Here is a 27,891-nt window from a genome sequence, read left to right on the forward strand (position 1 = left end):
TGTATTTTATGCAAAATGTTTAGATAAATTCTTTACAAATAAATAAATAATTGTGTCACTGAATTCCAGGACCAGGAACATTTATATGAATGCTTAGGGTATCTTCACACTGAGCAAATGGGATGAAGTTCTGCCGTGGAGTCCTGCCTGCCTTAGGGTCTGGCGGTGTCTCTATGGGAGGGCTCATGCGCCTCTGCTCTTCTCCGCTCTCCACTCAAAGAATTGAAATGTCAACACTTTCAGCAGAGGCGCGTGAGCCCTTCCAATAGAGACGCCGTCTGACGCTGAAGCAGACAGGACTCCGTGACAGAACTCCGCCCAGTTGTCTCAGTGTGAACATACCCTTATTTAGTTTGTTTGTTTGTTAGTGTCAGCATATTCTGGCAAGGGTGCATATTGAGGAAGCCCCTGACATATTTATCTGCTGTATAGCTATGGTGGCGGATGCTATTTTGTTTTGTATACGGTGTGGTCGGTCAGGTATCCACCATACCATGAAGCAGTCACTGTGCTCTTGTTTTATCATCTGGATGGTAACATCTTGCAGTAAAATGTTTGCCTGTGGAGGGAAGTTGCATGAATATGAGCACTATAGTCAGAAGTCCTGTACTTGTCAGGAATATATAACTCTCACACCGGAATTTTGGAATGTTTTTTCCTTGTTTTGTTTAATATTTTTGCCCTTTGCGCCAGGTTCACCTATGGAAGTGTCTGTCATTTTACCTTAGAGGCGTCCCTAAGGTCCACAAAGTAAATATAGAGCATACTATCACCTTCACATAACATCCAGGCCTGAGGCCTCACCCAGCAGCTAGTGAGGAGGCAGCCTGTCAGTCAGGGACAGTATAGGAATATGCACTTTCCTATCACAATATCATGGTATTGATCTCCCCCTATAGAATATTACAAAGAACCAATAGACTTCCTTAGAGAGGAGACTGAATAACGTTATTATGCAATGCCGCCAGTACTGGCACTGATGCAACCTGCAGCGTCACTGTCCCGGCATTGGGCCTGGGCTGAGCAGGGGGCGGGCAGTCACTCAGGCCCCAGCCTGGGACTTCATGTGTCAGGGAAGCAGCAGCGGAGCAGGCCGCTAGGAGGCCTCGGCCTTAATTCTCAGCACAGCCCGGACATGGCGCTGCTCCTGCGGTGTCTCGGGAGGCGTCCAACGGGTCTGACCGGAGCTTGGCGGCTGCTGGCCAGGACCGGGATAAGAAGCAGCTGCATCTCCGGCCAGTCCCTACAGGTATCCGGAGCGATGAGCCGAGAGTACGGGGAGAGTATGGAGGCACGGCTGCCTGGTGGCGCTAGGTAGGGGGGACAGCGATAGGGGGAGACTGAGGCAATAGGAAGAGGTGCAAAACCACGGGGGCAATTATACTACAGTGAGGGGGCAGGAACAAGAGGCCCATACACACACCACAGTGATGGGGCAATTATAACAAGGACAAACACTAGAGTGAGGGGGCAATTATACTGGAGGTAGATAATAGAGTGAGGGGCAAATACTAGAGTGACCCGGCAGTAATAACAAGGACAAATAATCAAGTGAGGGGGCAGTAATACTGGAGGTAGATAATAGAGTGAGGGGGCAGTAATACTGGAGGTAGATAATAGAGTGAGGGGGCAATAATACTGGAGGGAAATAATAGAGTAAGGGGCAAATACTAGAGTGACTAGGCAATAATACCAGGGCAAATACTAGAGTGAGGGGGCAAAAATACTAGACGTAGATAATAAAGAAGGCATGAAAAATAGGGGCAAATACTACAGAGATATGGCAATCATATAAGGGGCAAACACTAAAGTGATGGGCAATAATACTAGGGACAAGTACTAGAGTGACGGGGCAGTAATAATAAGGAGAAAGACTAGAGTGATGGGGCAAATACTAGATGGAGGGGGCAGTAATAGGAAGGACAAATGGTAGAATGAAGAGGCAATAATGAGAGGGACAAATACTAGAGTGAATGGTGTAGTCACACTTCTTGTGACGATAGCAGGTCAGTGCCTGGAGGGGACAGCAAGCTCTTTTCACCTCCCTGTTCTAAAAATCCATTTACTATATGGTCCCCAGATAGGGGACGTATCAGATAATATACTGATAAGAACTGATACTACACTTGATCTTAGCCAAAGGGCCAAAAAGTGAAGGACTTGGGCTGCATTCACACGTTATGTGTTCCGTACAAAACACAGACCCCCACCCAGCCGGGCAGCATCTAGGAGCGGGGGAACTGTATAAATATGCTCCGCGCTGTGGTTTTTTGTTTTTTTTAAATTAAACATATGGATATACCCTAAGGCTATGTTTCCGCTTAGTATTTTCCAACCAAAACCAGGAGTGTATTAAAAACACAGAAAGGCAGTACAACTCTTGGCCCCAGCTCAGGTGTGGTTTGCAATTAAAGGGGTTATCCAGCGCTATAAAAACATGGCCACTTTCCCCCTACTGTTGTCTCCAGTTTGGGTGGGGTTTTGAAACTCCGTTCCATTGAAGTAAATGGAGCTTAATTGCAAACCGCACCTGAACTGGACACAACAGTAGGGGGAAAAGTGGCCATGGTTTTGTAGCGCTGGATAACCCCCTTTAAGCTCCATTCACTTCAATGGAGTTGCAAAAGCTGGAGACAAGAGTGGTGCTGTCTCTGGAAGAAAGTAGCCATGTTTTTCTAACGCTGGATAACCCCTTCAATAATGAACACAGTATTAGTCAAGCTGAGGGGTCGCAGTGCAGTCGGCTAGAATTAGGCTTAGGCTATGTTCCCACACAGTATTTTTGGTCAGAATTTTGCAACCAAAATCAGAAATGGATTGAAAACACAGAAAGGCGGTTGAAATGTAGTGGATGGCCGACATTTAATGGCAAATAATTGGTGTTATTTTAAAACAACGGCCATTATTTGCCCTTAAATAGCAGCCATCCACTCAATTTCAACAGTGTGTGAACAGATCCTTTCTGTGTTTTCAATCCACTCCTGGTTTTGGTTGCAACATACTGTGTGGGAATATAGCCTAAAGTTTATAGGGTTATCAATAGAAATACAGCTGGCCCAATTCTGGAGATAAGCGTGCTTTAAACATAAATAATAATATAAGGGAAATAAGATATATAGTGGGGTCATATATAAGAGTGACATACAGGCAATTACAATACAGGAGCAGCATAACAGTACCCTATGGCTGAGAGGATGACGCCCTGTGTGTCACATAGAAATATGTAGTCCAATGACCTTTAGTTTATTGAATGCAGTTGTTTCTTAAGTGGATGATTTTCTTGGGGTTTCTTGATGGGGCAACATCTGTTTAAAATGTCTGCCAACCAAAAGTGGCCCAGGTAGGGTGCTTCTTTTGGGACTTTGCACGGAGCTGATATCAATGCCTTAAGTTCTTATTTGGCATTCAGAGAGCCATCCATCAGACGGCTATACAACTGCAATTTCAATTTATTGTCTCTTTTTTTTGTTCCAGACAATACTATGCAGGGAAGGAATCGTCATATCTGATGGATTCTTGGTAACAAAGCATGCCATTCAAAATCCATCTCATCCCTGGAGACTCACAGGTCCGTCATCCACACTTTACAGTAAGAAAATTATTTGTAGACATTGAATCGAAAATGTTTTTCTTTCAAATCAAATGGTGGCAAAAAGTGGCAGAAAAAAAATACCGTCAGCTCACCAAAGTGATGTCCTACACATGATTCAGTGTTTGGAACGGAAGCAAAAAGAAATGTTCTTCCTCCAGCTCCAAAAATAGTAGTAATATCAAAAATTTATTGAAAGCATGTTTTAAATAATATATATATAAATTAAGTAATAAGTGGTGTACCCCAAGGGTCAGTACTGGGCCCTCTTCCGTTTAACTTGTTTATTAATGATATTAAGAATAGAATTAACAGCAATGTTTCTATCTTTGCAGATGACACCAAGCTTTGTAGTACAGTACAGTCTATGGAGGATGTGCAGATGTTACAGGATGACTTAGACACACTGAGTGTTTGGGCGTCCACTTGGCAAATGAGGTTCAATGTGGATAAATGTAAAGTTATGCACCTGGGTACTAATAACCCGCATGCATCATATGTCCTGGGGGGAGTTACTCTGAGAGAGTCGCTGATGGAGAAGGATCTGGGTGTACTTGTAGATAATAGACTACAGAACAGCACACAATGTCAGTCAGCTGCTTCTAAGGCCAGCAGGATATTGTCATGCATTAAAACAGGCATGGACTCACGGGACAGGGATATAATATTACCGCTTTATAAAGCTTTGGTGCGGCCTCATCTGGAGTATGCCGTCCAGTTTTGGAATCCATTGATGTACATGGTTCCTTGCTGGAAGCCAAGCTCTGTACATCAATCTTGTAGGGCATGGATTTGAGGAGGTTTGCCATTGTGGTTCATCGCTGCCTTTTCTAACTGCTTAGCTGTGTTACAAAAAGGGGATGTTATAAGTTTAGAAACAGCAGTCACAGTAAGCAAAAGTACCTTTATTTTCATCTTACTGTTCCCTAACTGCTAGAGTTTGTAGTTCTCTATCTTGGAATATTCTAAATAAGAGTGATTTTATTTCTCTGTAATACCCCTTTTAGGGTAATATTAGATGGGCCGATGAAGGCCCTATCAATATTGTAAACTAGCGCTAATCTGCTAGATCGGCGCTCATTTACTGGGCCCGTTACATGGCCCAATAATCGTTTAGCAAAGGGCTGCGCGGACATGCCTGATGACATGCCAAAAGTTTTCTTTAATGACAGTGACTCATTAAAGACTTATTCCTATCTTAGACATAACAGCACTCCTGGAGGAGTGGATTCCAACATGGATTATTAATCTATTTTTTATTGGTATGTAGGTGGGATCCATTTCTTCAGTACCTCAACTACTAGGAGGAAAAACAATCAAAATGAAGATACCAATAAGCAAAGCCAGAAAGAAAATGATGGTATGAGATATTATTGTGTGATGTACAGTGACACTGTGATGAGATCGGTTGTGTGGAGTCTGCTTGTGTGGACATTTGTATAAACCCCTTTAGCCCTGCTCAGAGATTTGTGCCCCCTTGATATGAGCTTGTGGACTCCACCAGTAAGATGATCATTATAATATATATTATAAAAAAAAATAACTTTTTCTGTTTTTCAGATGAGGAGAAGAATAAGGAATATGTCTTATCAGTGTATCGAATAGTTACTCTTTCTATACTTGCTTTGGGTATATACTTTATGACCACCTTGAACACTATATACGTCTCTTGGAATGAATTTGTAAATGAAATGCTGGCCAAGGGTGAAGTAAAGCGTGTAGAGGTTGTACCTGAGAGCGATTATGTCCAGATCTACCTGTATGAAGATGCTGTGGTGCTTGGGCGACCGGTAAGTAATATAACATAGTGGGTTAGAGCTTTCCATTAACATTGACCTTTTTTTTTTAAACTTAGATGTAGTAGATGTAGATGTTTCGCAGCTTTGAAATTTACCTGTGAAAATGTTATTCTAAACTGAATATCGAGAACGTGGCCTTTATAAATGATAGGTGGACATTAAGTTCACTGTATATTGTGAGTCTATGGAGGATGCTGTATTAATGCACATCTTAAAAAAAAGTACAACGATAGCATAAATATGTGTACTCTAAGATCTCTGCTTTGGGTTCAAAGTTCCTAAAATCTGATATACCCGCAGATATTTGCCATGAAGATCTAATAGGTTGGGTTCTCCTTGCATATTAGGAGAACGGGTGTCCCCTGCTGTATACATCTTTTAGCCAGGCTATAAGTATTGCAAGCTGAGGGTCTGATGACTCCCATTCTCTTAAAAGTAGGGCTTCTACTTCTAAAATGTCCATTTATCAGACGTGTGTATATATATATATATGTGTGTGTGTGTGTGTGTATATAGGGTTTGATATGCACAGGTGTCTGATTGGAGTATCACTTTATATCTTTGTAGATTTAGGATAGTGATTTCTTACCATTACAACTTTGCAAGCAAATATCTGTTTTACTGTATTTTCAATAGTTAAATTCTTTTATTGTTGCTTTTCACAGGCCCGTACTTTATTCTACAGGATGAAAGTGGCAAACATTGACAAGTTTGAGGAAAGGCTGCGTGCTGCAGAAGATGCACTGAATATTGCTGTTACTGATCGCATTCCTCTTTCTTACAAGCGCAGTGATTTTCTTGGAAAGTAAGATCACTTTCTATAGGAACCTATAAAAGTGCAAAACTATGGAAACAAATACCCATATATGTATTGCTATAAAAGCATGTTGACCAGAGGCGGAGCTGGCCCAGGGCCCACTTACATGGTGGGGAACATTCATTGTGCAAAAGAGGGAAAGATTTACACAGTGAAAACTGCCCCTTTCATCTAGATTACTACTTAATCTAGCTTTTACTGCAAGCCATATGGTCACATTATGGAGACATATAACTATGTGGGGGCACTATATTTATGTGAAGAGGGAATAGGTAGGTGCAGGGAAAGATAGGAACCAAAGCTGTCCAGGCAACAAATTCTGCAGAGACAATGGTTGTCATAGTGCCAAATGGAGAACAAAAGGTGAATGGCTGTTATCAGGGAAGACCAGTGTTTCCTGAGAGTGACTGCATGTAACTGTTCTGCACTCCCTAACATGATCTGCAGAGTCCTTGTAGAACTTATTGGGATGCATCTGCTCCCTGAGTTGTGGGTCCACTCAGGCCTTGGATGTGTTTTTCCCCTAGCTCTTAAGTTCTAGTTACACCTCTGGTTAACAAATGGTATTTTCTGTCTTGAGTTTCATTTTTGATGCCATTGTTGCATAAAGAACTCCTAAATACTAAGTTTAGTTTTATTTCTTCTCTTTACAGTGCTGTGTACACCGTTGCATTCACGGCTCTCGCCATTGGCCTTATAATCTACTTTTTCCGTCTAATTGGGCTAACTGGCCGTCAAGGAGGCTTCAGTGCTTTTGTGAGTTATGAAACATTTGATAAGACCACAAAGGGTTAGTGAGAACCCTTCATTAACTTTTCATCTTGGAAGTGGGGATCAAATGAGTTTCTATGAGTTTCTAAATCCTCTAAATAAAGCTGAGGGTTCTATAACTTGCTTCGTTAGAGATAGGAGCATCTAAATCTTTCCCACTGACACAATGTTATGCATGCAGAGGTCTAAAGAGGGCTCCACTCTTCTTGTCATGTGCAGCATACAGGCTAGGGCTTGACAGCAACTTTTCATACCACAACCATTGTCCAGCCTCAGTGCTTAACTATGGTGGCTATCTACTACTAAACTTCTGACTTTGCAGCTACTTTTCTCCCATAGGAAAACAACAATGTCAAGAAATGGTGGTTGTTGTTGTTTAATCCTCTCCTATCCTAATCTTGGCTTTCAATGTGCAGTATAGAGCATTATTTGGAGAACATGCCCACAGCTTGACATTTGACCCTCTAACTGTTATTTGTTGTATTCCTTATGGCTCCAGAATCAGCTGAAGACAGCCCGTTTTACCATTGTAGATGGAGCATCAGGCAAAGGAATCAGCTTTAAGGATGTTGCTGGAATGCATGAGGCGAAGATGGAAGTGAAGGAATTTGTGGATTACTTGAAGGTAGCTTTCTGATCATACTTTTTTATAAAGTTTCATACAAACACTTGGCAAACTTATGATTTATTTAGAATACAATTTACAGCAATCCACAATATACAGTATTAGGTTTTGGTCATTATGACCTTCGTCAGGTCGGATTGCTTGGAGAAATAGAGGTAGTGGAAGTATGGAACCGTGGATTGTGGATTGCCTGATAATAAATAACATTATAAATAAATCATAAGTGTGCATAGTTTTTGTACACATTTGTTAAAGAGTGGGATCCTACTTGAGTACATAACTAATCTTTATATGTCTTCTTTTTTTTTTTTTTTTAATAAGAGTACCTGTCTTGAAAAGGTATAAAAAATAAACAAATTTAGAGCAGTTTTTCAATTCCAAATATCTTTATTGTGTATACAATGGGGGGAGTGTATATAGTAAGTCCTAGTACTTGCAGGTTGCTTTTGCATCTTGCTATTTTTGTCTGTTTTTTAGCCACAGTAGCCTGCAAACCTGCACAGTGTGAACAGTAATATTGGACTGCTGGCCATTTTTGGCTTTTAGTGCTAAATGTGGGGTGTGTGGCTACCTCCTTTTGGTTGCACTTCATCCATCTCCTATGGGTGTTTTAATTAGAAAAGAGTTGGGTCCTGCATGCCCAGTTTTGACTGCTTTGTTTTAGCCCAAGTAAGGCCATTGTTAGGGACCATCTCTCTGAGGTCACCTGTCGAGATGTTACACTCTATTTCATAGTTTAGTAAGAACTTAATTAAAAAAAAATAATAATTTAGAGCAATTTTTTCATTTCAAATATCTATATCATGTATATGACGGGGGAGTGTAGACGGTAAGTCCTAGCACTTTCAGATTGCTGTTGCATCTTTTTGTTTTTGTATAACTTTTAAACAATCTTCTGACATGTCATAGCAACATGTCAGAGTGTTGTATTTGTCCGGCTGCGGGTGCTGAGAGCCCCATTGATTATTAGAATGAAGGGGCAGTCACGCTCAGCTGAATGCACTCTAACGATGATTCTTATGATTATGAGCTATATTTGCTACTAATAAGGGACAAGGTTAATTTACAGTACTAGCGGAGCGAAGAACTTTGCTAGGCAAGGAGGTCAGCTTGCCACTCCTCTCCACATGCCTGGAAAAGCTGGATCCAGTTCTGGGAAACTGTAAGAAGTTTCCTAGGACTGGATCCAGCTTTTTCAGGCACAGGGAGCGGCACAGAGTTCACCTGCTGACAAGCTGAGCCTAACTAAGAGTTTCGCTAATATTTTAAATTCCCTAGTCCCTACTACTAGTGCTTGTACAGTAGTGTCATTGCATTTATAAATATTCTTGCTCAGCTTGACTATTTTAGACATATTTCCATAAAAATAAACTATAGAACCAATTTTAAGTGGTTCCCAATCTGGGCAACATATTTGCGTCAGAGCATACATGGTGGTTTAAATGGTGAGAGGAGATGAGCCACGACGTTTCTAGTAGTGGCTTATCTAAAGTCTGTGTGTGCGTGTGGAGGGGGGAGGTGACTGTAAACATATCATCCAGATGTTAATATTCATTTTGTAGAACCCGGAACGCTACCTTCACCTAGGTGCAAAAGTACCCAAAGGGGCTTTACTTCTTGGGCCTCCAGGCTGTGGAAAGACCCTGTTGGCAAAGGCTGTAGCTACAGAAGCTCAGGTGCCTTTCCTGGCGATAGCTGGTTCAGAGTTTGTGGAGGTGATTGGAGGTAAGAAAAGTAAAATGTTTACAACACAGTGTAGCTGTACTCATGCAGAGGTATACCCCTCTGTATTTAAAGGGAATGCATCAACTAAACTTTTTTTTTTTACTGATAAGAGTCAGATACTACATCTTTTTCTTCTAATTTGTTTCAATTTTCTCACTTTTTTATTTCACTTTTTGTACATTGTTATGGGGGCTGCCATCTTGACTGGGCTGCTGTCAACGGCATTTAGTGACATGCTTTACAGCAATCCTCATGGACATAGACGACAATAGGAAGAATCTATCCCCTTGAGATGAATGTGAAATATCATTGAGAGCGCTCTGTGACCTTTGAAAAGGTCATTCCACAGGGACCTGCTATTATCTCCTCTATCTACTGGTGTCACATGTTGCTTTAATGCTGTACAGATCACTTTACAGCAGTCTTCTCTTATAACAGCAGACTCAACAGGAAGTCTCAGCTTAGTTTTAGACCCAGTGGTGAGAAGGAAAACTGCAAAATATCTGGATTATTTTATAATTTAGATAGAAAATTAGAAAAAATGTCACCAATTTTTTTTAAAAAAATAAATGTTTAACAGAAAAACTTTATTTAAACAATAAGTTATTTTCTAATGACACATTCTCTTTAAAGTTATTTAAGGTGCTTCCTAGCACAGCAGACTACAATTATCTTTCTCAAGATCTGTAAGTGGTATCAGAGAATGGTAACCACCTTGTTTACATACGCTAAAAAACAAAAACACCTAATGCATACTAGGCTGAAGCCTGGGTGCCCCCTAGTGACTGCATATTACATTAGCTGTACAACAATTTTATTGTATTGACTATTAGGCTTAGGGTATATTCACAGTGTGGTCGAATTTTAATACTGTGAGTTTTTTTAATTTTGTTTTTTGTGCTGTGTATAATTTTTATTATCGGCCGTACCTGCACACTTATAAGCCTCTGTGTACATTGCATTTGAGCCTTCATTAGTGGTATACCTCAGTAGGAGTTTCTGATGCATATATCCAAATAAAGGTTCTGACATAAGCCACTCTGGGCATTCAGTGGCATACCTGTCAACCTACAGAACCTAAAGAGCATGTTACCGTTTGGTAATTTGGAGTGGATTATGCATGTCTTGGGTCTCCTACTGTAATGAAGAGTCAGAGGTGCTGTGGATCAGTGTTTGTGCCACTTTCTGGCACACCTCACTACTTCTTCTTCCTCCTCCCTCTTCTTAATGAGAAATCTCTGCTGCTCGGCCTCCTGTCTGAGTGTTTGTTTCAAACGTAAATTGCCTACAGAGGACAGATCTGCAATCAGATATATCTCCAGTACATTGAATTGATTGAATATCCAATACAAAGTGTGTTGGAGCTGTGGTCTAAGGTTAAAGCGTAACTGTCATTTCAGGGTCATTTTTCTGAAAACATTAAATATCAACAGTACAAGCGATTATAAGAAACTCTGTAATAGGTTTTATGTACTAAAAGAGTTTCCTTCTGTACTAAAAAAGCAATCTCCCAGCCTCCCACCTCATATCAAATGAAGCAGGATTTCTGTGTCCATTATGTGGCTATGGAGAGGGGAGGGGCTGTTAGGAGTGACTGAGCATGGAGCAGTCCTGCACAGCACAACACCCTGCAATCTTCTCTCAATAAGTTCATAAATAAGCACTGACCTTTCTGACACCTGAATTTAGCGTTTTAGGTGCCCAGAAAGTCTACAGACAGCTGACCTTCATGTCACCTCTTCCTGCTCCCTCAGCCCCTCCCCCCTTCATAGGCTTACAATGGAGAGAGCAGAGCCCGTCTTCACTGGCTTCTCTGTAATGAAGACGTGTTTGCCTGATAATGCACAGATAAGAAGTCAGGGGGGGAGGCTGGGAGATTGCTTCTTGAGTACAGAAGGAGGCTTTTTTTGGCTGATGAAACCTATTACAGAGTTTCTTAAAATCGCTTATACTACTGATTTCTGCAATAAAAAAAACATGACAGTTAAGCTTTAAATCGCCTGTTTTCGATTCCCCTGATGGAAATGAAATGTAGTTTGTTTGTTTTGTTATTATTGTATAAAAAAAAAGCTGAAAAACCTGAAAACTAATTTGAACCTCATTGGGAATTCTTTGCACTTTAAATATGATACAATAGTGAGAAAAAAATTAAAAGAAAAAACTGTATTTAATTTCCATCAGGGAATCAAATCCAGAATTGCAGGTCAGTCCTCTGTAGGCACTCTATGGCTGAAATAAACACTAAGAGAAACTGTCTGACAGCATAAGCGATCTGGAGGCTGGGCAGCAGAGATTATTCAAGAGGGAGAAGAAAGCAGTGGTGCGCTGTGCCAGAGTGTGACGCAGACACTGAGCCTCAACTTCTCTTTGACTCTTCATTACAGTAGGAGACATGAAATTGTGCATAATCCACTCCATGGAAAATTACCAAGGGGACTGCAAACTACAGCACACTCTCAGCACCTCAGGTAGGGCCCGGGTGCTAACATATTCCTTTAAATGCTAACCACAATATCTTCTCTTGTAAATATCAGGTCTGGGCGCCGCACGTATGCGTAGTCTCTTTAAAGAAGCCCGAATCCGTGCTCCATGTATTGTTTACATTGATGAAATTGATGCAGTGGGTAAAAAGCGATCTTCAAACATGGCTACATTTTCAAACACTGAAGAGGAACAGACACTGAATCAGCTGCTCGTGGAGATGGATGGTGAGCAGATTCATCATTGGAATACAGATACATTTTTTGTATATCCTAATCACCTCAAAACCGCGCTGCATTGCCATGCCATGCTATACATGCTTCTGGTCTGTAGGCATGGGCCATCTTAAAGCCAATCAGTCATAGAGCTACAAGTACCAGTAGTGATGCATTGTCTTACTGGTTAGCACCAGGGTCCTGAATTTCACTGTGGACTACATATTTTAGGAGTTTGTGTATTCTCCTGTTTGCATGGGTTTCCTTTCCCGGCTCTAGAGACATTGTGTGTGTGTCTCTCTGGCACAGGCATCTTAGATATTGTGAGTCCTACTGGGGGGAGGCAATGATGTTACTGGCGATTACTGTACAATCCTGTGAATGAATAGATAGATGCAACTGGAATCCATCAAACTGAACATCATAGGAACAAGCAAAGGATCAATGATTAAATGATGATTATTTTTGCAGCTAAATAACATTCTTGTGCACTGACAGTCCTTGGTTCCATGTTTGTGTAGTTTATAGCCCATTGTATATTAGCTTCCTTCCTTTCGTTTATGACTCATGTAGATAATATAGGGGGACACTTTGCTACTTTGCCATCTTCCTTTGCCCGCCATCTGTGGATATAGCCTTGTGTTTGAAATACAGTGTTTGGCTCTGGTGGTAGCTGGCAGTGACAAGGAATGCTTTATTTTGGCTATTCAGCAATGGCATCCTCTCTGAGATGTGACACAGTGTTGTGGATGTCAGCCAGAAATGACAGAGCATAGCTCAGTTCACACTTCCTGGTTTCCTGCCTTCTGGACAGATCCTGAATTTCTCACTCACAACTCTTTTATTATTTCCCCCAACCCATCTGTCCTTAGCTCACAAGTCTGTACAAATGTACCAAAAACTCCTTATTTGTCAATGCTAATATCTAAACAAAAATTGGAGTATAAAAAACAGCTCTCCCTTGCAGGTATGGGCACCACCGATCATGTCATTGTACTTGCATCTACCAACAGAGCAGATATATTGGACGGTGCTCTGATGAGGCCTGGAAGGCTGGATAGACACATTTTCATTGATCTTCCCACATTACAGGTAAGACTGGGCTTGTCAGTATAGAGAATATCTATGTGGTGTTAGCTGCCCACTCATATGGCATTAATATGTCTTTTAGGAGAGAAGGGAGATCTTTGAACAGCATCTGAAAAGCTTGAAACTGACTCAGCCTGGGAGTTTCTATTCTCTGCGCCTGGCTGAGCTCACTCCTGGATTTAGTGGTATGGGGTAGCTATCATCATGTATTTACAGTGTCTTTAAGAGCCTTAGGGTTTGTTAAACAGCTTGGAATATGGTATAGACTTGTTCCAGTCTGTATTACTGGTTGCCCAGTTGTGCCTGATGTAGCATGCTTCCTTTTCTGCACCAGTAGCAAGCTACAGCGCCATAGGCTTTTATGATTTGCCCTTATTTCACCAGGTATCCTTTTTTTTTTTTTCTAATTACATTTTATTTTCTTTTTATAAAAAAAATATACAAATAAATCTCCTCACAGGGAGTTCCAAACAAATTCATACATAAAAGAAAGAAGTATAGCAGATCTCCCCCACACTGAAACACATATACGTTATTCTATGAGTGGAGGATGTTGTATTGAAATAATATTAATGGGTTCTAGTTACAAACCATATACCTATACAGAGACAACTGAACCTCCTTGAGTAGTCAACATACAACAATTCTTTATTTCATAAAAAGGCACATACATTTAGAAAAAGTCATAACAAACAGTGAACTGTGACTGAGAAAATACATTAAAAACAACAGAAAACATACAAATGAGGGGTGCTGCTGTCAGGCAATATAGAGATGATGAGGGAAAAAAGAGACTACAAATCAATGGTATAATACCATAAAAGAGACCCTAAACCAGCTCTATCACAAGGTGACCATATAAAGTGTTATACTTTACCCAAGTGGATTCGATATGCCAGCCAGACAGCTGCCCCCACCCCAACGCACGTTTCGGCAAACAACAGCAGCACCCCTCATTTGTATGTTTGTTTGTTATGACTTTTTCTAAATGTATGTGCCTTTTTATGAAATAAAGAATTGTTGTATGTTGACTACTCAAGGAAATTCATACATAAAACCATATCATAGAAATACTCCATGTGTAATATACAGTCGTCGTCCCCCCCACCCCCGGGCTGGTGAGATGAGAAAAAAAGAACACACGCACTAATTAACCCTCAAGCCATTTACCCCAAATGTTTAAGTATTTTTTATTAGGTTTGTCCCTGTCAATTTTTTTCAATTCACCTTTTCTATTACCTCGCATCTCATCTACTGTCTCAATAAAACTAAAAGTTTGAATCTTCACCCTATTCCCTCCCACCTGAGCGTTCATTGCGTAAAATAATTGTCTGTATCGTAGCCAGTGGGACTCTTGTAGTGTTGTAGTGCAAATTCTGACCTAATCTCCTCAAAGGATTTTAGATATCCAGCCCTAAATAAGTGATCCACTAACGTGATTCCATGATTGTGCAAAAAAAGGATCACTAACATTATCCAAATGTGTCAACGTTAAAACGTTAATACCCAGAAGTTTCTTAATTTTCCACCATACTTTTCCCCACATTCTCTCCATCTTCCAATCTTTGTATAAGGGAAGGGACAATCTATGGGAATCCAAGAACTTGTACAATGATTGGTAACTCAAGTTATCTTACCAGGTATCCTAATAATTGTGTTCATGTCTCCTCAGGAGCAGATATTGCTAACATCTGTAATGAGGCAGCTCTGCATGCAGCGCGGGAAGGCCACCAGTCCATAGACACCTTAAACTTTGAGTATGCTGTAGAGAGGGTTATTGCAGGTAAATGTAACAATGTTTATACTGTATGTATATTTATAATTGCAAAAAAATGTAAAATATTTTAGTTTAAAGCGATAGTCACATGTTGTACAAACAGCCATTGTTTAGCATGTTTCTACAGCTGACAATGCAATATTGCGTTATTTTAGCTCAATATTGACTGAGTCTGGTTTGGGTGTGTCCTGTAAAAATTCCATTGACTTCAATGCAATGGACTGGTCCAAAAATAGGTACTGTGTGTGTGAACAACTAAAAACAACGTCCGTTTTTTGCTTCATTGTGTAAAAAAGGCCGTTGTTTGCACTGACTTCAATGCAAGACATTTTATTATAAAAAAACATCTGTTGTGTAAATTGAAAACAACAGCCATTCTTTTCATAAAAAGTACATGTTTCATAAATAAAGAAAACCGACAAAACAAACAGCAATATCAAAACTTTGTATAGAGGGTAAGGATATCCCAAACGAAACTTTAGAAAAGCGTTGGATGAAGAGGTAGTAGGCCAATGCCCGGGTCACAGTTTAGCTAAATGACTGCACCTAATACTAAAGTCTGTCAAATCACACCTCTCCTCGAGATGCTGTCAGTGGAGAGAAGGGCCAGCGTGATGGATTTTGAATGATTGACCCTATTCTTTTGGTAGGCATAAGGCATAAGCCTGTGCCAAAGGAATCTGGCTTCAGCTTACCCTGAGAGGAAGGCTCCATCTAGAGGCAGTGGGTATCCTTGCAACCTTACAGACTAATTGTGAGAGTTTATGGTGCTGATTGATGAAATACTTGTCTCCCAATAAAAGTACGAAGGGCGTTTTGGAAAAGTTTTTCCCTGAACATGGAGAGAAAAAAGCATGTTTGATTCCAGAAAGTAGACACCACATGGCAGGTCCACCAAGTGTCGTGATGATCACCTGGCTCCTTGCAGCCCCGGAAACAAAGCCGGGAGGCAGATGAGAATATAGAATGCATTCTAGTGGGGTTCAAATAAGCCTCTGCTAAGGTCACCCGGTGGCTTTCTTTACAATTTGTAGCACAACAGTATTGATAGAGGGAGAGATCTGGCTATTCAGAATAATATAGATAAGATATTTTATGCAGGGGGATAACACATAACCCCCATCTTAAAATGTATGAAGATTACAAACTAGAGAGGAGTTTAGAAGAATTTTTGTATGTACAATTAGGGGAAAGCCAACCACCATAGTGAAAGATGGAGTATCCCAAGAATGCAGCGGATCCGCGGAAGATTTGACTAAGTGAATGAACACAGCATTAAATTCGCACTGTAAAATCAGCTGCGGATCCGCAGCAGATTTGATGCTGTGTTCATTCATTTAGTCAAATCTTCTGCGATACGGTAGGTGTGAAGCTACCCTTAATAATAGGGTAAATACAAATTTCAAAAGAACCCCTAAATTACTAATAATTTCCTGCAAGTGGAAATCACTGTTGAGAACTAATAACACCTATATTTTCCACCCTCAAAACCAAGTAATGAAAAGCAACATACACAAGATAAATATTTAGTATACATTTTTATTGTCACAAAAATCCAAATAGTTAAAACCACCCATAAAAATTAGGGGGGGACTAGGTACCGGAATATACAGGGCAAATGGGGCAAAGTAATCATTATTATAATATAGTCAAATGTAGTATTAATTAATATTTTGCATAGATAGGGTCTATGGGAAAATAATTAAAATTGTAATATGATGCATATATAAAAAATTCATAATCTGTGCCACATAACCTGTAAAAGAGATTTAAAGATAAGCACCACCTCAAATATCACCATATATCCACATTAATTTCTACATAAAGTGCCAATACAATGAGGTAGATAGTGGTTTAAATAGCAGTATACAGGTTAGGTAAAGCAAAGTCAGGCACGCAGATATTAAATCCCTTTACAGACCCATATCAGCCCACATCATATGCCCTGTGCCAGACCAATGTCACAAACCCCCATTACCATGTGCTCCTCAACGCACGTTTCGCCATTTGCTTTGTCAAGAGGCTAATGATTCTTACAACACTCCATAGCTTTATATTCCATCATATCCAATCAAAAAGTAGGCACCACCTGTGATGTAGGAGACATGTTCTGCTTCAGGTCCGCACATGTGCTTCCACTCTAGCGCGGCGCAGCGGCGTGTCACATGGCGTCACTCATGTGCGCCCGTATTTGCCATAGAGACCCCGTCATCCATTGACGTCAGCCACCCCGCCAGCGCATGCGCATTTCGCGCTAGACGTGTAGCACAAGAAGAACCTGTGCACACGGCCCCCGTCCGTCATCTTGAATGTGGGCAAGCAGCCCACATCCTAAGACAACTGGCTGATGCTGATGGTTTGCATTAGAATAGCAGATACCACATCACACACATACTACTGACCGGCCAGCATCTACATTCACATAGAAAACAACGGACAAACATACCGCATCCCATAACATAAATGACATGACATAAAAAGTGCCAGTGCAGAGTAGTGAAACATATATAGTGGCATGAAAATTGAAGAATTAAGAAAGTGACAAAAGAAGAATCAGAGGGTAATAGTCTATTTCTTATATATAGTATATAAAGTGAAATGTGCAACGATGAACAAAACGTGCTCAAGACTTACAAAACATATATGAATTGGTGATATATCGCACATAGACATTAATGAATCTAATCGGTGCATATATAGTAGTACGAATCCGGGTCAAATACGAACCCAGTCATATTGATGTCAACATAGAACTAAATCCGATCTTTATCAACTCGAGATCATAATAATGTGTAATATATTATTAAATGTGTGGAGTGAATATAAGCAATAAAATAATAATTAAGAACGAGAAGTAGTGTAAGAGGAGAGACGACAGGGATAGAATGTAATACAGATGGTGTAAGAGAACATGTGTTCACTATGGGTTCTAAAGATGAAATCTGGAGCTCAACATTTGTGTCATAACATGTTGGCTGTCCACAACTAGGAGTGTAGGTAGTGTTATGGCACAAAATTTAAAGTGTGATCAAGTGTGGTACATGATTATCAACATATAAAGATCTCATGGTACACATATAAAATAGCAAAAAGGAGATGAGAATTTATGAGAATTCTACAAAAGGACAGTCATGGATAGTAACCAAAGATTAACATGGCAGACATGCAGCAGCCGGAGGATGATCAATACGAAGCGAATACAAGGTAACAAGAAACATAATGGTTTTATATACCTTAATAATAGGGCCCTTATAGCCTGTATGGACATAGTTCATCCATATAATTTACATATATGGGTTGTATTCACATTTTATACCATTTAGGAGCCTGCTTAATTTCTAGACAATCCTTTTTTTAATGCAGGTACGGTCAAGAAAAGTAAAATTATGTCAAAGGAGGAGAGACGTGTGGTGGCATATCATGAATCTGGACACGCTTTAGTAGGATGGCTTCTTGAACACACTGAAGCTGTAATGAAGGTAATAGAGATCAAATAATTCAGTGTTCTTTTATAAAGAAACCTATTAAAGGATTATCCAGAGACACAATGGTGTGTTATCTCTACAGGTGTCCATTGCTCCTAGGACAAATGCAGCATTAGGATTTGCTCAGATTTTACCTAGAGACCAGTATCTATACACCAAAGATCAGCTCTGTGAGAGGATGTGCATGGCTCTAGGTGGCAGGGTGGCAGAGGCAATAACCTTTAACAAAGTTACTACAGGTATGTGACAAGAATGTATCTCCTGTTACAACAAAGCTGATGGTATAGTACTATATTTATTGTCAGGTTAGCCTGAATCCAGCATTTATGATTATACGCTTATCCAGATTTGTTTAACTCTGCTCATTATTAATATGAGAAACCTCTTGTAGGTGAATAGTTTGATACAAGCAATATCACTCCTTTTGGAGCCTGTTATTTTGTGTTTTATTATATTTTTGGTGGGGTGGCTTAGTTATGAGTGAGGGAATTATAAGCTTTCTACCTGATTGTATTATTGTCAGCCTACGTTGGGCCTTGATGTTTCAGCCTATGTTGGGCATATCGTTTGTATGTTTTAAAAAACTTGAAAAACCTAATAAAATCTTATGAAAACGAAATATCACTCCTTAGCCTATAGATTGTTGAATGCGCTTGCTGTTTTTTTCTTGCTTGCAGGAGCATAATTGAAACATTTGCACCCATAATCTTTTGTTATAGCCCCCAGTCAGTACCTGTCATTTATGGTACTTTGCAATCTTGGCATCCTGTATATAGTCCCTATTTGCACAATTTAAGTTCCCTTATAGTAGTTGTCATTACTGTTCTATCTGTTCTCTCTATCTTGTTATGCAGGGGCCCAGGATGATCTGAGGAAAGTGACCCGGGTAGCTTATGATATGGTGAAACAATATGGTATGGTACCCAGCATTGGACAGGTGTCCTTTCCCGACAGTGACTCTTCAAGTGGCATTGGAAGGAGACCCTTTAGTCAAGGATTACAGGAAATGATGGATTATGTGAGTATTGTTAGATATTGAAAATAAGTAGCAATAGTCCTTATTAAGACACTGAGATTGACATTCTCTTTATATAAATAATATAATTTAAACAAACTTTTAGCATGTCATAGCAACATGTCAGAGGTTTGTATCAGTTGGGGTCCGGGTGCTAAGACCTCCGCCGATCAGTAGTAGTGGTCAAATGAGATATAATGGAGCCCTATGGCACTTCTGGTAATTGCTGTACCAGAAGTTCCCTAGGGCTCCGTTATAATTCCATCCAACGCTACTTTAGTAGTATGACGGAGATGAAGAGGCAGAGTGCACTCAGGTACACGTGTCTACCCACGTGTCTGCACCCGGACCCCGACTGATACAAACCTATGACATGTCAGATGTTTGTTTAAATGATAGGTACCCTTTGAACTTGTAGAGCTTATTAAGTTAAAGCTTATCTGTCATTGTCTATCTTCACCTGAGCAACATGCAGTCGATTGGGTAATTATGGATAGGACCATACAGGTGAGTTCCGTTAAGAATGTGTGATTATTTGATATACCGTTATTTACCTACCCTTGTTGACAGCACGTTGTTTAGGTCACTGACCACTACTGTTCTCTAGTTTCCTACATGTATTATTTGCAAAAACATTTAACTTGATAAGCCCCAACAAGTATAACTGTTAGTTGTAATGGTACTACCCCTTTAAAACTGAAAGTGTCAGACCTTCAAAAAGAGAAAAAAAAAAATGATTTTTATCCGGAAAGGAATCTATCTCCCTAAAATGAGGAAAGTCGGTCTCTACCTCATAGAGTGTTTTTTTTTTTTCTTTTTTCTTTTCTGGATCAACACTATAGGGTAATAGGCTGAATTTGATGGACATATATCTTTTTTCAGCCTTAGAAACTATGTGACTGTGTTACTCATCTCATCTGTGTTACAAATCTCACCTTCTCTTAGGAAGCTCAACAACTTGTGGCTACAGCTTACAAGCACACTGAGAAATTATTGCTAGAAAACAAGGACAAATTGCAAATGGTATGTATATGTGCATTTAGGCTTACTGCATGTATTTTGGAAGTCTGTGAATGGGGAATCCTGAGAAATGCATCTCCTAATACATTTACAACGTATTAAAACTTGTGGTGTCTGTATAAATTCTGATGTCATATAAATTATTCTTGTTGGTCAAAAATGTCACATGCTTTTACTATTGTACAGTTCACATATAATTTACAGATCTGGTTATTTTTGGTTATATTTGGTAATTATTTAATTAAATTTTTTTTCTGATTCTGAGTTAGTTAGTGTTATACGCCAGAACCGTATCTAACTTCTAACTAGGTGAAAAGAAATGTTTTCAGATCATCTGGGGTCAGAAAGCTATATAGATTTGTAATTTACTTCTATTTAAAAATCTCCAGCCTTCCAGTACTTATCAGCTGCTGTATGCCCTGCAGTGTTGTATTCTTTCCTGTTAGACACAGTGCTCTCTGCTGCCACCTCTGTCCATGTCAGGAACTGTCCAGAGCAGGGGAGGTTTACTATGGGGATTTGCTACTGCAAATTAAATAAGCTCCATTTTCCAAATAAAAAAATCTTTAAATAAAATGCAGTTGGTATTGCCACGTGTAGAAACATTTAAACTATTAAAACTAGTGATAAGTAAACGTACAGAAAATTCAGGTTCAACCAAAGACGAATACTTGGCATTTGACTCCTGGACGCTGGAAAAATTGGATGCAAGTTCGCTCATTACTAATTAAAATATAACACTAAACGGTAAATGTAAAGGAAAATAATTACAGAAGTTTATTTTAATTTGTTTAGTGTTTTTATTTATTTTTATTTAAACATTGTACTAACTAAAGAATACAGGTTACAGTTGCTCGTGGAAAGTTTAGAAGTGTAAAAAAAAAAGTGTTTTTATTAATAAAAATCCCCTCCCCTAATAAAAGTTCGAATTACCCTCCTTTTCCCATGTTATAAATAAAAATAAACAAACAAACATGTTTGGTATCGCCGCATGCGTAATCGCCCAAAATATAAATTAATATTCACATTCCTGATCTCATACGGTAAACGGCGCAAGAACAAAAAATACCAAAGTGCAAAATTGCACATTTTTGGTCGCATCAAATCCAAAAACGAACAAAAAGTCGCATATGTGCAATCAAGGTACCGATAAAAAGTACAGATCCTGGCGCAAAACATGACACCTCACACAGCCCCATAGACCAAAGGATAAAAGCATTATAAGCCTGGGAATAGAGCAATTTTAAGGAACATATACAATATTTATTAACAATGGTTTGAATTTTTTAAAAGCCATCATATAAAATAAAAAAGTAATACATGTTACATATCGTTGTAGTTGTAACGACTTGAGGAATATATATAACAAGTCAGTTTTACCGCAGGGCGAACGGCGTAAGAACAAAAACCTTCCAAATAAAAAAAAATGCCTTTTTTTTTTTTCAATTTCACCACACATTTAATTTTTTTCTGCTTTCACAGTGTACTTTATGAAAAAATTCAGCCTGTCATTGCAAAGTACACTTAGTGGCGCAAAAAATAAGGGCTCATTTGATTTTCTAGGTGAAAAAATGCAAGTGCTATGGCCTTTTAAGTGCAAAAATTTAAATTGGCCCAGTCCTCTAAGGGTTAACCCTTAGAGGACCGGGCCAATTTCAATTTTTGCATTTTCATTTTTTCCTCCTTGTGCTTAAAAGGCCATAGCATTTGCATTTTTTCACATAGAAACTCAAATGAGCCCTTATTTTTTGCGCCACTAATTGTACTTTGCAATGACAGGCTGAATTTTTTCATAAAGTACACTGCAAAAGCAGAAAAAAATTAAATGTGTGGTGAAATTGAAAAAAAAACAAAAAACGCATTTCTTTTATTATTTTTTTTTTGTTTTTACACCGTTCACCCTGGGGTAAAACTGACTTGTTACATATGTTCTTCAAGTCGTAACGATTACAACAATATGTAACATGTATAACTTTCATTGTATCTGATGGCCTGTAAAAAATTCAAACCATTGTTAACAAATATATGTTCCTTAAAATCGCTCCATTCCCAGGCTTATAGCGCTCTCTATAGACACATAATAGACACAGAAATCCTGCTTTATCCGAAGTTAGGGGGAGACCTAAGAAAACCGCTTTTTCAGTACAGAAAGAAACTCTTTTGCTAAATAAAACCAATAACACTTTCTTAAAATCGCATGTAATCTTGATATTTATTGTTTTCAGAATAATGACCCTGAAATGACAGTTAAGCTTTAATAAGGAGCCAATGTAGTGACTGACACAGGGGGAGGTATCGGCATAGCAGCTAGATAGAGAGATCAGCCTGGCTGCTGCATTAAGAATGGACTGGAGAGGGAAGAGGAAAGAAGGCCAATTAGTAAGAAATTGCAGCAGTCAAGACCGAAATGAGTCAGAGTGACAATCAGAGTTTTAGCTGATTTAACAGTAAGGATACAATTACACAAAGCAATTTTTGGCTGCACTTGTTAAAAGGCAACAATCAGCCAACATGCACAATGTTGGTTGATCGTTGTTTTTAAATATGGACCAAAATTACAATAATGATAGCGACAGCCTGATGGTCATCGCTCCCTGTCATAGAATCTAAAGATCTCCCAGGCAGCTCCTCCCAGCCACTCCCCACTCAATCTCTGTGCGTGTAAAATTACAGACCACAAGCGGGGAACAAGGAGCAAGTGGACGCTGACATGACGGTCAACGCTTGCTTGCTCCCTCCTATGGGGCCATATAATATTACCCTAAGGAAGGGACAGATTTTAGAGATGTTTTTTAGATGCAGCTGACAAAAACATGAAAGATTGAATATAAGAAGTGAAAGACAGATCAGAGTCTTCTATGACCCCCAAGGCTGCAGGCTTGCTTTGTAGGGGTTATGGTTGCACCACAGACAAATTTGAAGATGTCAGGTGGAGGGTGGTTAACAGAGGGAGGGAATACAAGAAGTTCAGTTTTACTAAGATTGAGTTTTAGGGAGGACATAACGTTAGAGACGGCAGACAGACAGTTACTGGTGTTCTGTAGAAGAGCGGGGTTGATATCACGGGAAGAGGTATAGAGCTGGGTATCGTCAGCATAGAGAGGGTACTGAAAACCAAAATTGCTGATAATTTGTCTAATGAATGAAGTGTAAAGTGAGAAAAGGAGAGGGCCCAGGACTAATCCCTGAGGAACCCCAACAGTAAGGGAAAGAGAAGATGGGCTGGAACTAGCAAATGATACGGAAAGTCCTTGAGGGCGATAGAGTGGAGCATAGTGAGGAGGAGCTGGTGGTCTACAGTGTCAAAAGCTGCAGAGAGATCCAGGAGAAGTAGCAAAGAATGGTCACCTTTAGATTCGGCAGTGAGGAGATCATTAGCCCCTCTAAAGGAGAAGTTCGGCAAAAAGTATTGTATTGCCCCCTAAAAGTTATACAAATCACTAATATACACTTATTACGGAAAATGCTTATAAAGTGCTTTTTTTACCCTGCACTTACTACTGCATCAAGGCTTCACTTCCTGGATAAAATGCTGATGTCACGACCCGACTCCCAGAGCTGTGCGGGCTGTGGCTGCTGGAGAGGATGATGGCAGGGGGATGCTCAGTGTCCCTCCAGTGCCCTGTGTCCCCCTCCCATCATCCTCTCCAGCAGCCACAGCCCGCACAGCTCTGGGAGTCGGGTTGTGACATCACCAATTTATCCAGGAAGTGAAGTCTTGATGCAGTAGTAAGTGGAGGAGAGAAAGAAAAAAAGCACTTTATATGCATTTCCTGTAATAAGTGTATATTGGTAATTTTTATAGCTTCTGGAGGCCAATACAATACTTAAATAAACATTTTCACTGAACTTCTCCTTTAAGGACAGAGTCAATTTCCATTTTTGCACTTTCGATTTTACCTTTACTTGCTTAAAAGGCCATAGCGCTTGCATTTTTTCACCTAGAGACCCACATGAGCCCTTATTTTTTGCGCCACAAATTGTACTTTGCAATGAAAGGCTAAATTTTTCCATCAAGTATGCTGCGAAACCAGAAAAAAATTGTGTGTGGTGAAATTGAAAATAAAATTCAATTTTTTTTTCTTTGGGGGGTTTTGTGTTTACGCCGTTGTCCTAGGGTAAAACTTACTTATGTATGTTCCTTAAGTTAGTACCATTTCAACAATATGTAACTTTTGTAACTTTTATTTTATTTTTTTAAAAATAAATGTTCCTTAAAATCGCTCTGACCATGCTTAACCCCTTAACGACATAGGGCGTATATTTACGCCCTGATGCCGTTAGGGACGTTCAGAGCGGGGCCGCGCGGTGACCCCGCTCTGAACCGCGGCGGTCCCGGGTGCCGCTTGTAGCCCGGGACCGCAGGTATTAGCGGGCACGGTCCGATCGCCGTGCCCCCTAATACAGTAATCAGATGCAGCTGTCAAAGTTGACAGCTGCATCAGATTACCGGACGCAGCGTCATCCCTGGTGTCTAGTGGGGAGATCGCTCCTCCGGGATGTTATCCCGGAGGAGCGATCTCCGTAACTGAAGCCGGCCGGGGACTGCTCCAAGATGGCGCCGTCCCCGCCTCGGCACTCGTTTACTTCCGGCTGCAGCAGCCGGAAGTAAACGAGTGCCTATCTCATGGATCTCTGCAGCATATCTATGCTGCAGAGATCTCTATGAGAGATCAATGCACTTATACTAGAAGTCCCCCAGGGGGGCTTCTAGTATAAGTGTAAAAGTAAAAAAAAAAGTATTGTTATTAGTAAAAATCCCCCTCCCCTAATAAAAGTCAGAATCTTCCCCCTTTTCCCAGGTTATTAATAAAAGTAAATAAATAAACAAACATGTTTGCTATCGCCGCGTGCGTAATCGCCCGAACTATTAATCACATTCCTGATCTCGCACGATAAACTGCGTCAGCGCAAAAAAATCCCAAAGTGCAAAATTGCGCATTTTTGGTCGCATCAAATCCCGAAAAATTGTAATAAAAAGCGATCAAAAAGTCATATATGCGCAATCAAGATACCGATAAAAAGAACACATCATGGCGCAAAAAATGACACCTGACACAGCCCCATAGACCAAAGGATAAAAGCGCTATAAGCCTGGGAATGGAGCGATTTTAAGTGACGTATATTTGTTGACAATGGTTTGAATTTTTTACAGGCCATCAGATACAATATGTTATACATGTTATATATCGTTTTAATCGTAACGACTTGAGGAACATGCATAACAAGTCAGTTTTACCCCAGGGCGAATGGCGTAAAAACACATTTTCCCCAAATAAACAAAATGCGTTTTTTTTCCAATTTCACCACACTTTGAATTTTTTTCTGTTTTCGCAGTGTACTTTATGCAAAAATTCAGCCTGTCATTGCAAAGTACAATGAGTGACGCAAAAAATAAGGGCTCATGCGGGTTTCTAGGTGGAAAAATGCAAGTGCTATGGCCTTTTAAGCACAAGGAGGAAAAAACGAAAACGCAAAAATCGAAATTGGCTCTGTCCTTAAGGGGTTAAAGCGCTTTTATTTTTTGGTCTATGGGGCTGTATATGGTGTCATTTTTTGCGCCATTATCTGTACTTTCTATCGTTTTCTATGGTTATTACAATTTTTTTGGATTTGATGCGACCAAAAATGCGCAATTTAGCATTTTGGATTTTTTTGAGCATTCTCCGTTTACCATGCAAGTTGAGAAATGTGATAATTTAATAGTTCGGGCAATTACGCAAGTGGGGATACCAAATATGTATGTTTGTTTATTTTTATTTATAAAGTGAGAAAAGGGGGGTGATTTTATTAGAAGAGATGATTTTATTAATAAAAAAAAACAAAAACATTTTGTTTTGTTTTTTCTTTTACACACTAACTAGAATTCCCCCTGGGCACTTCTATTGATCTTGGCTGCTGCAGCCCAGAACAATAGATTGCTGAGCCGGTATCAGCGCCATTACAGTGCAGACCTCCGGCCGGCTCACATGCAGGGACCACTCCTCTGCGATCGGGGGGGAGGGGGGGGGTTCTGTCCCGCCACTAGACCACTACGGATGGGGGAAAACCGCAATTTAAATGCTGCTGTCAGCTTTGACAGCTGCATTTAAATGGATAATTAGCGGGCACGGTGCTTGGTTGCCACTCAGACCCCCTCTGAACCCCCCCTAGGGACGCCAGGGCGTACATTTGTGCCCTGTGTCTTTAAGGGGTTAGAGACTTTAGTAAGGGCAGTTTCTGTAGAAGAAGGATGGAAACCAAACTGAAGGGGTTCAATACTTCCCTAACAGCTTAGTTCCCATATTGTAGTGGGAAAGTTAGAAAATTCTAACAACTTTGTGTGAACTGGTTTTCTATTTAAACCATAAAAGGGTTTTCAAAACAATACAGTACAAGATGGAAATGCTGTAAGAATATAGCAAACATAATCTTTATAGTCTTCTGACAATTTGATTTAATTGGAGAACACATGTAAAAAGAGAAAAACACATGACACTCACCCTCCATAGAATCATTTACCGTATTTTCTGGCGTATAAGATGACTTTTAAACCCTGAAAAATCTTCTTAGAAGTTGGGGGTCGTCTTATACGCCGGGTATGGTCGCCCCATACAGTGGGGGAGCTCAAAAAATGGCTGCATCCCCACCGTATGGGGCGACCACTATAAAAAAAAAAAAAACGTTAACAGCTTTTATCAAGTAAAGTTCAGCACCACCAATACTTTTAGTTTTATCTCTTTGAATCCATGCTCTATGTGGATTATATAGTAGTGCCAAACTTTTTTTACCATGATGGGGTCTGGGGGAAAAATATATACCCTATGTGCAAGTTCCTTTATGCAAACTTTTAAATATACCCCTATGTGCTTCTCCTTATACCCACCACTAAAGTATTCACAGCTTTTATCTGTTTCTTTAGCTGGCCAATGCTCTCTTGGAAAGGGAAGTTATAAACTATAATGACATTGAAGCACTTATTGGTCCTCCTCCGCATGGTCCCAAGAAAATGATCACTCCACAGAACTGGGTTGAAGCTGAGAGAGATAATCAAGACACTGGAGAAGATGAACCTCAAAGACCACCTCCTCGGAAAGATGAAGAGGAAGAAGATGAACCTAATATGACACCTGCCTAAAAGACTGCTACAACCTTTCTATAAAAGCCACTTTTGGACCATGTTGCCTCGTATTGTCTCATAGCCACAGGCTCAGGGGTACCCATTTTTGTCATATTGATGGGTTACACTATAATCAATATCCAGTGTGTAAATTTCTTCTGGATCCACCTTTAGACCATCATCGTGTTTAGCAGTTACCTTTAGCCAACCATTAGAACTCTGCCTTTTATATTTAAAAGAAATTCAAAAGAAGTTGTATATTTATGTGAATATAAAGACAGAAAAAAAGAATAATAAAGCAGATTTCTACTTTTGATTGTTGGAAATTAAGAAAACGGATAAGTTAGTAGCCACCTTGGACAACTGCTCACTGAACTATTCAAA

General features: G+C 39.9%; 1 protein-coding gene and 1 pseudogene across 2 annotated transcripts; one reads left to right on the plus strand and one right to left on the minus strand.

The window, feature by feature from the left end:
* The first annotated feature begins 943 nt into the window (after positions 1–943).
* SPG7 (SPG7 matrix AAA peptidase subunit, paraplegin) lies at positions 944–27,823 on the plus strand. Of its 2 annotated transcripts, none has more exons than XM_069966058.1 (17): positions 944–1,249; positions 3,475–3,589; positions 4,860–4,949; positions 5,150–5,379; positions 6,054–6,193; positions 6,859–6,961; positions 7,476–7,601; positions 9,164–9,326; positions 11,861–12,034; positions 12,990–13,114; positions 13,194–13,296; positions 14,784–14,894; positions 18,252–18,367; positions 18,456–18,612; positions 19,228–19,391; positions 20,334–20,411; positions 27,310–27,823. In XM_069966058.1, the coding sequence occupies exons 1-17, from the start codon at positions 959–961 to the stop codon at positions 27,523–27,525; spliced, it is 2,502 nt and encodes an 833-aa protein (XP_069822159.1). In that variant the 5' UTR covers positions 944–958; the 3' UTR covers positions 27,526–27,823. The 2 variants fall into 2 exon arrangements, with proteins under 2 accessions (XP_069822159.1, XP_069822160.1); XM_069966059.1 differs by having other exon boundaries at positions 3,475–3,568.
* Positions 1,978–2,156, minus strand: LOC138790158 (U2 spliceosomal RNA; annotated as a pseudogene).
* Positions 27,824–27,891: the final 68 nt, after the last annotated feature.

This window comes from Dendropsophus ebraccatus, chromosome 4 (genome assembly GCF_027789765.1).
Source record: "Dendropsophus ebraccatus isolate aDenEbr1 chromosome 4, aDenEbr1.pat, whole genome shotgun sequence".
In the NCBI taxonomy this organism is placed as follows: Eukaryota; Metazoa; Chordata; class Amphibia; order Anura; family Hylidae; genus Dendropsophus; species Dendropsophus ebraccatus.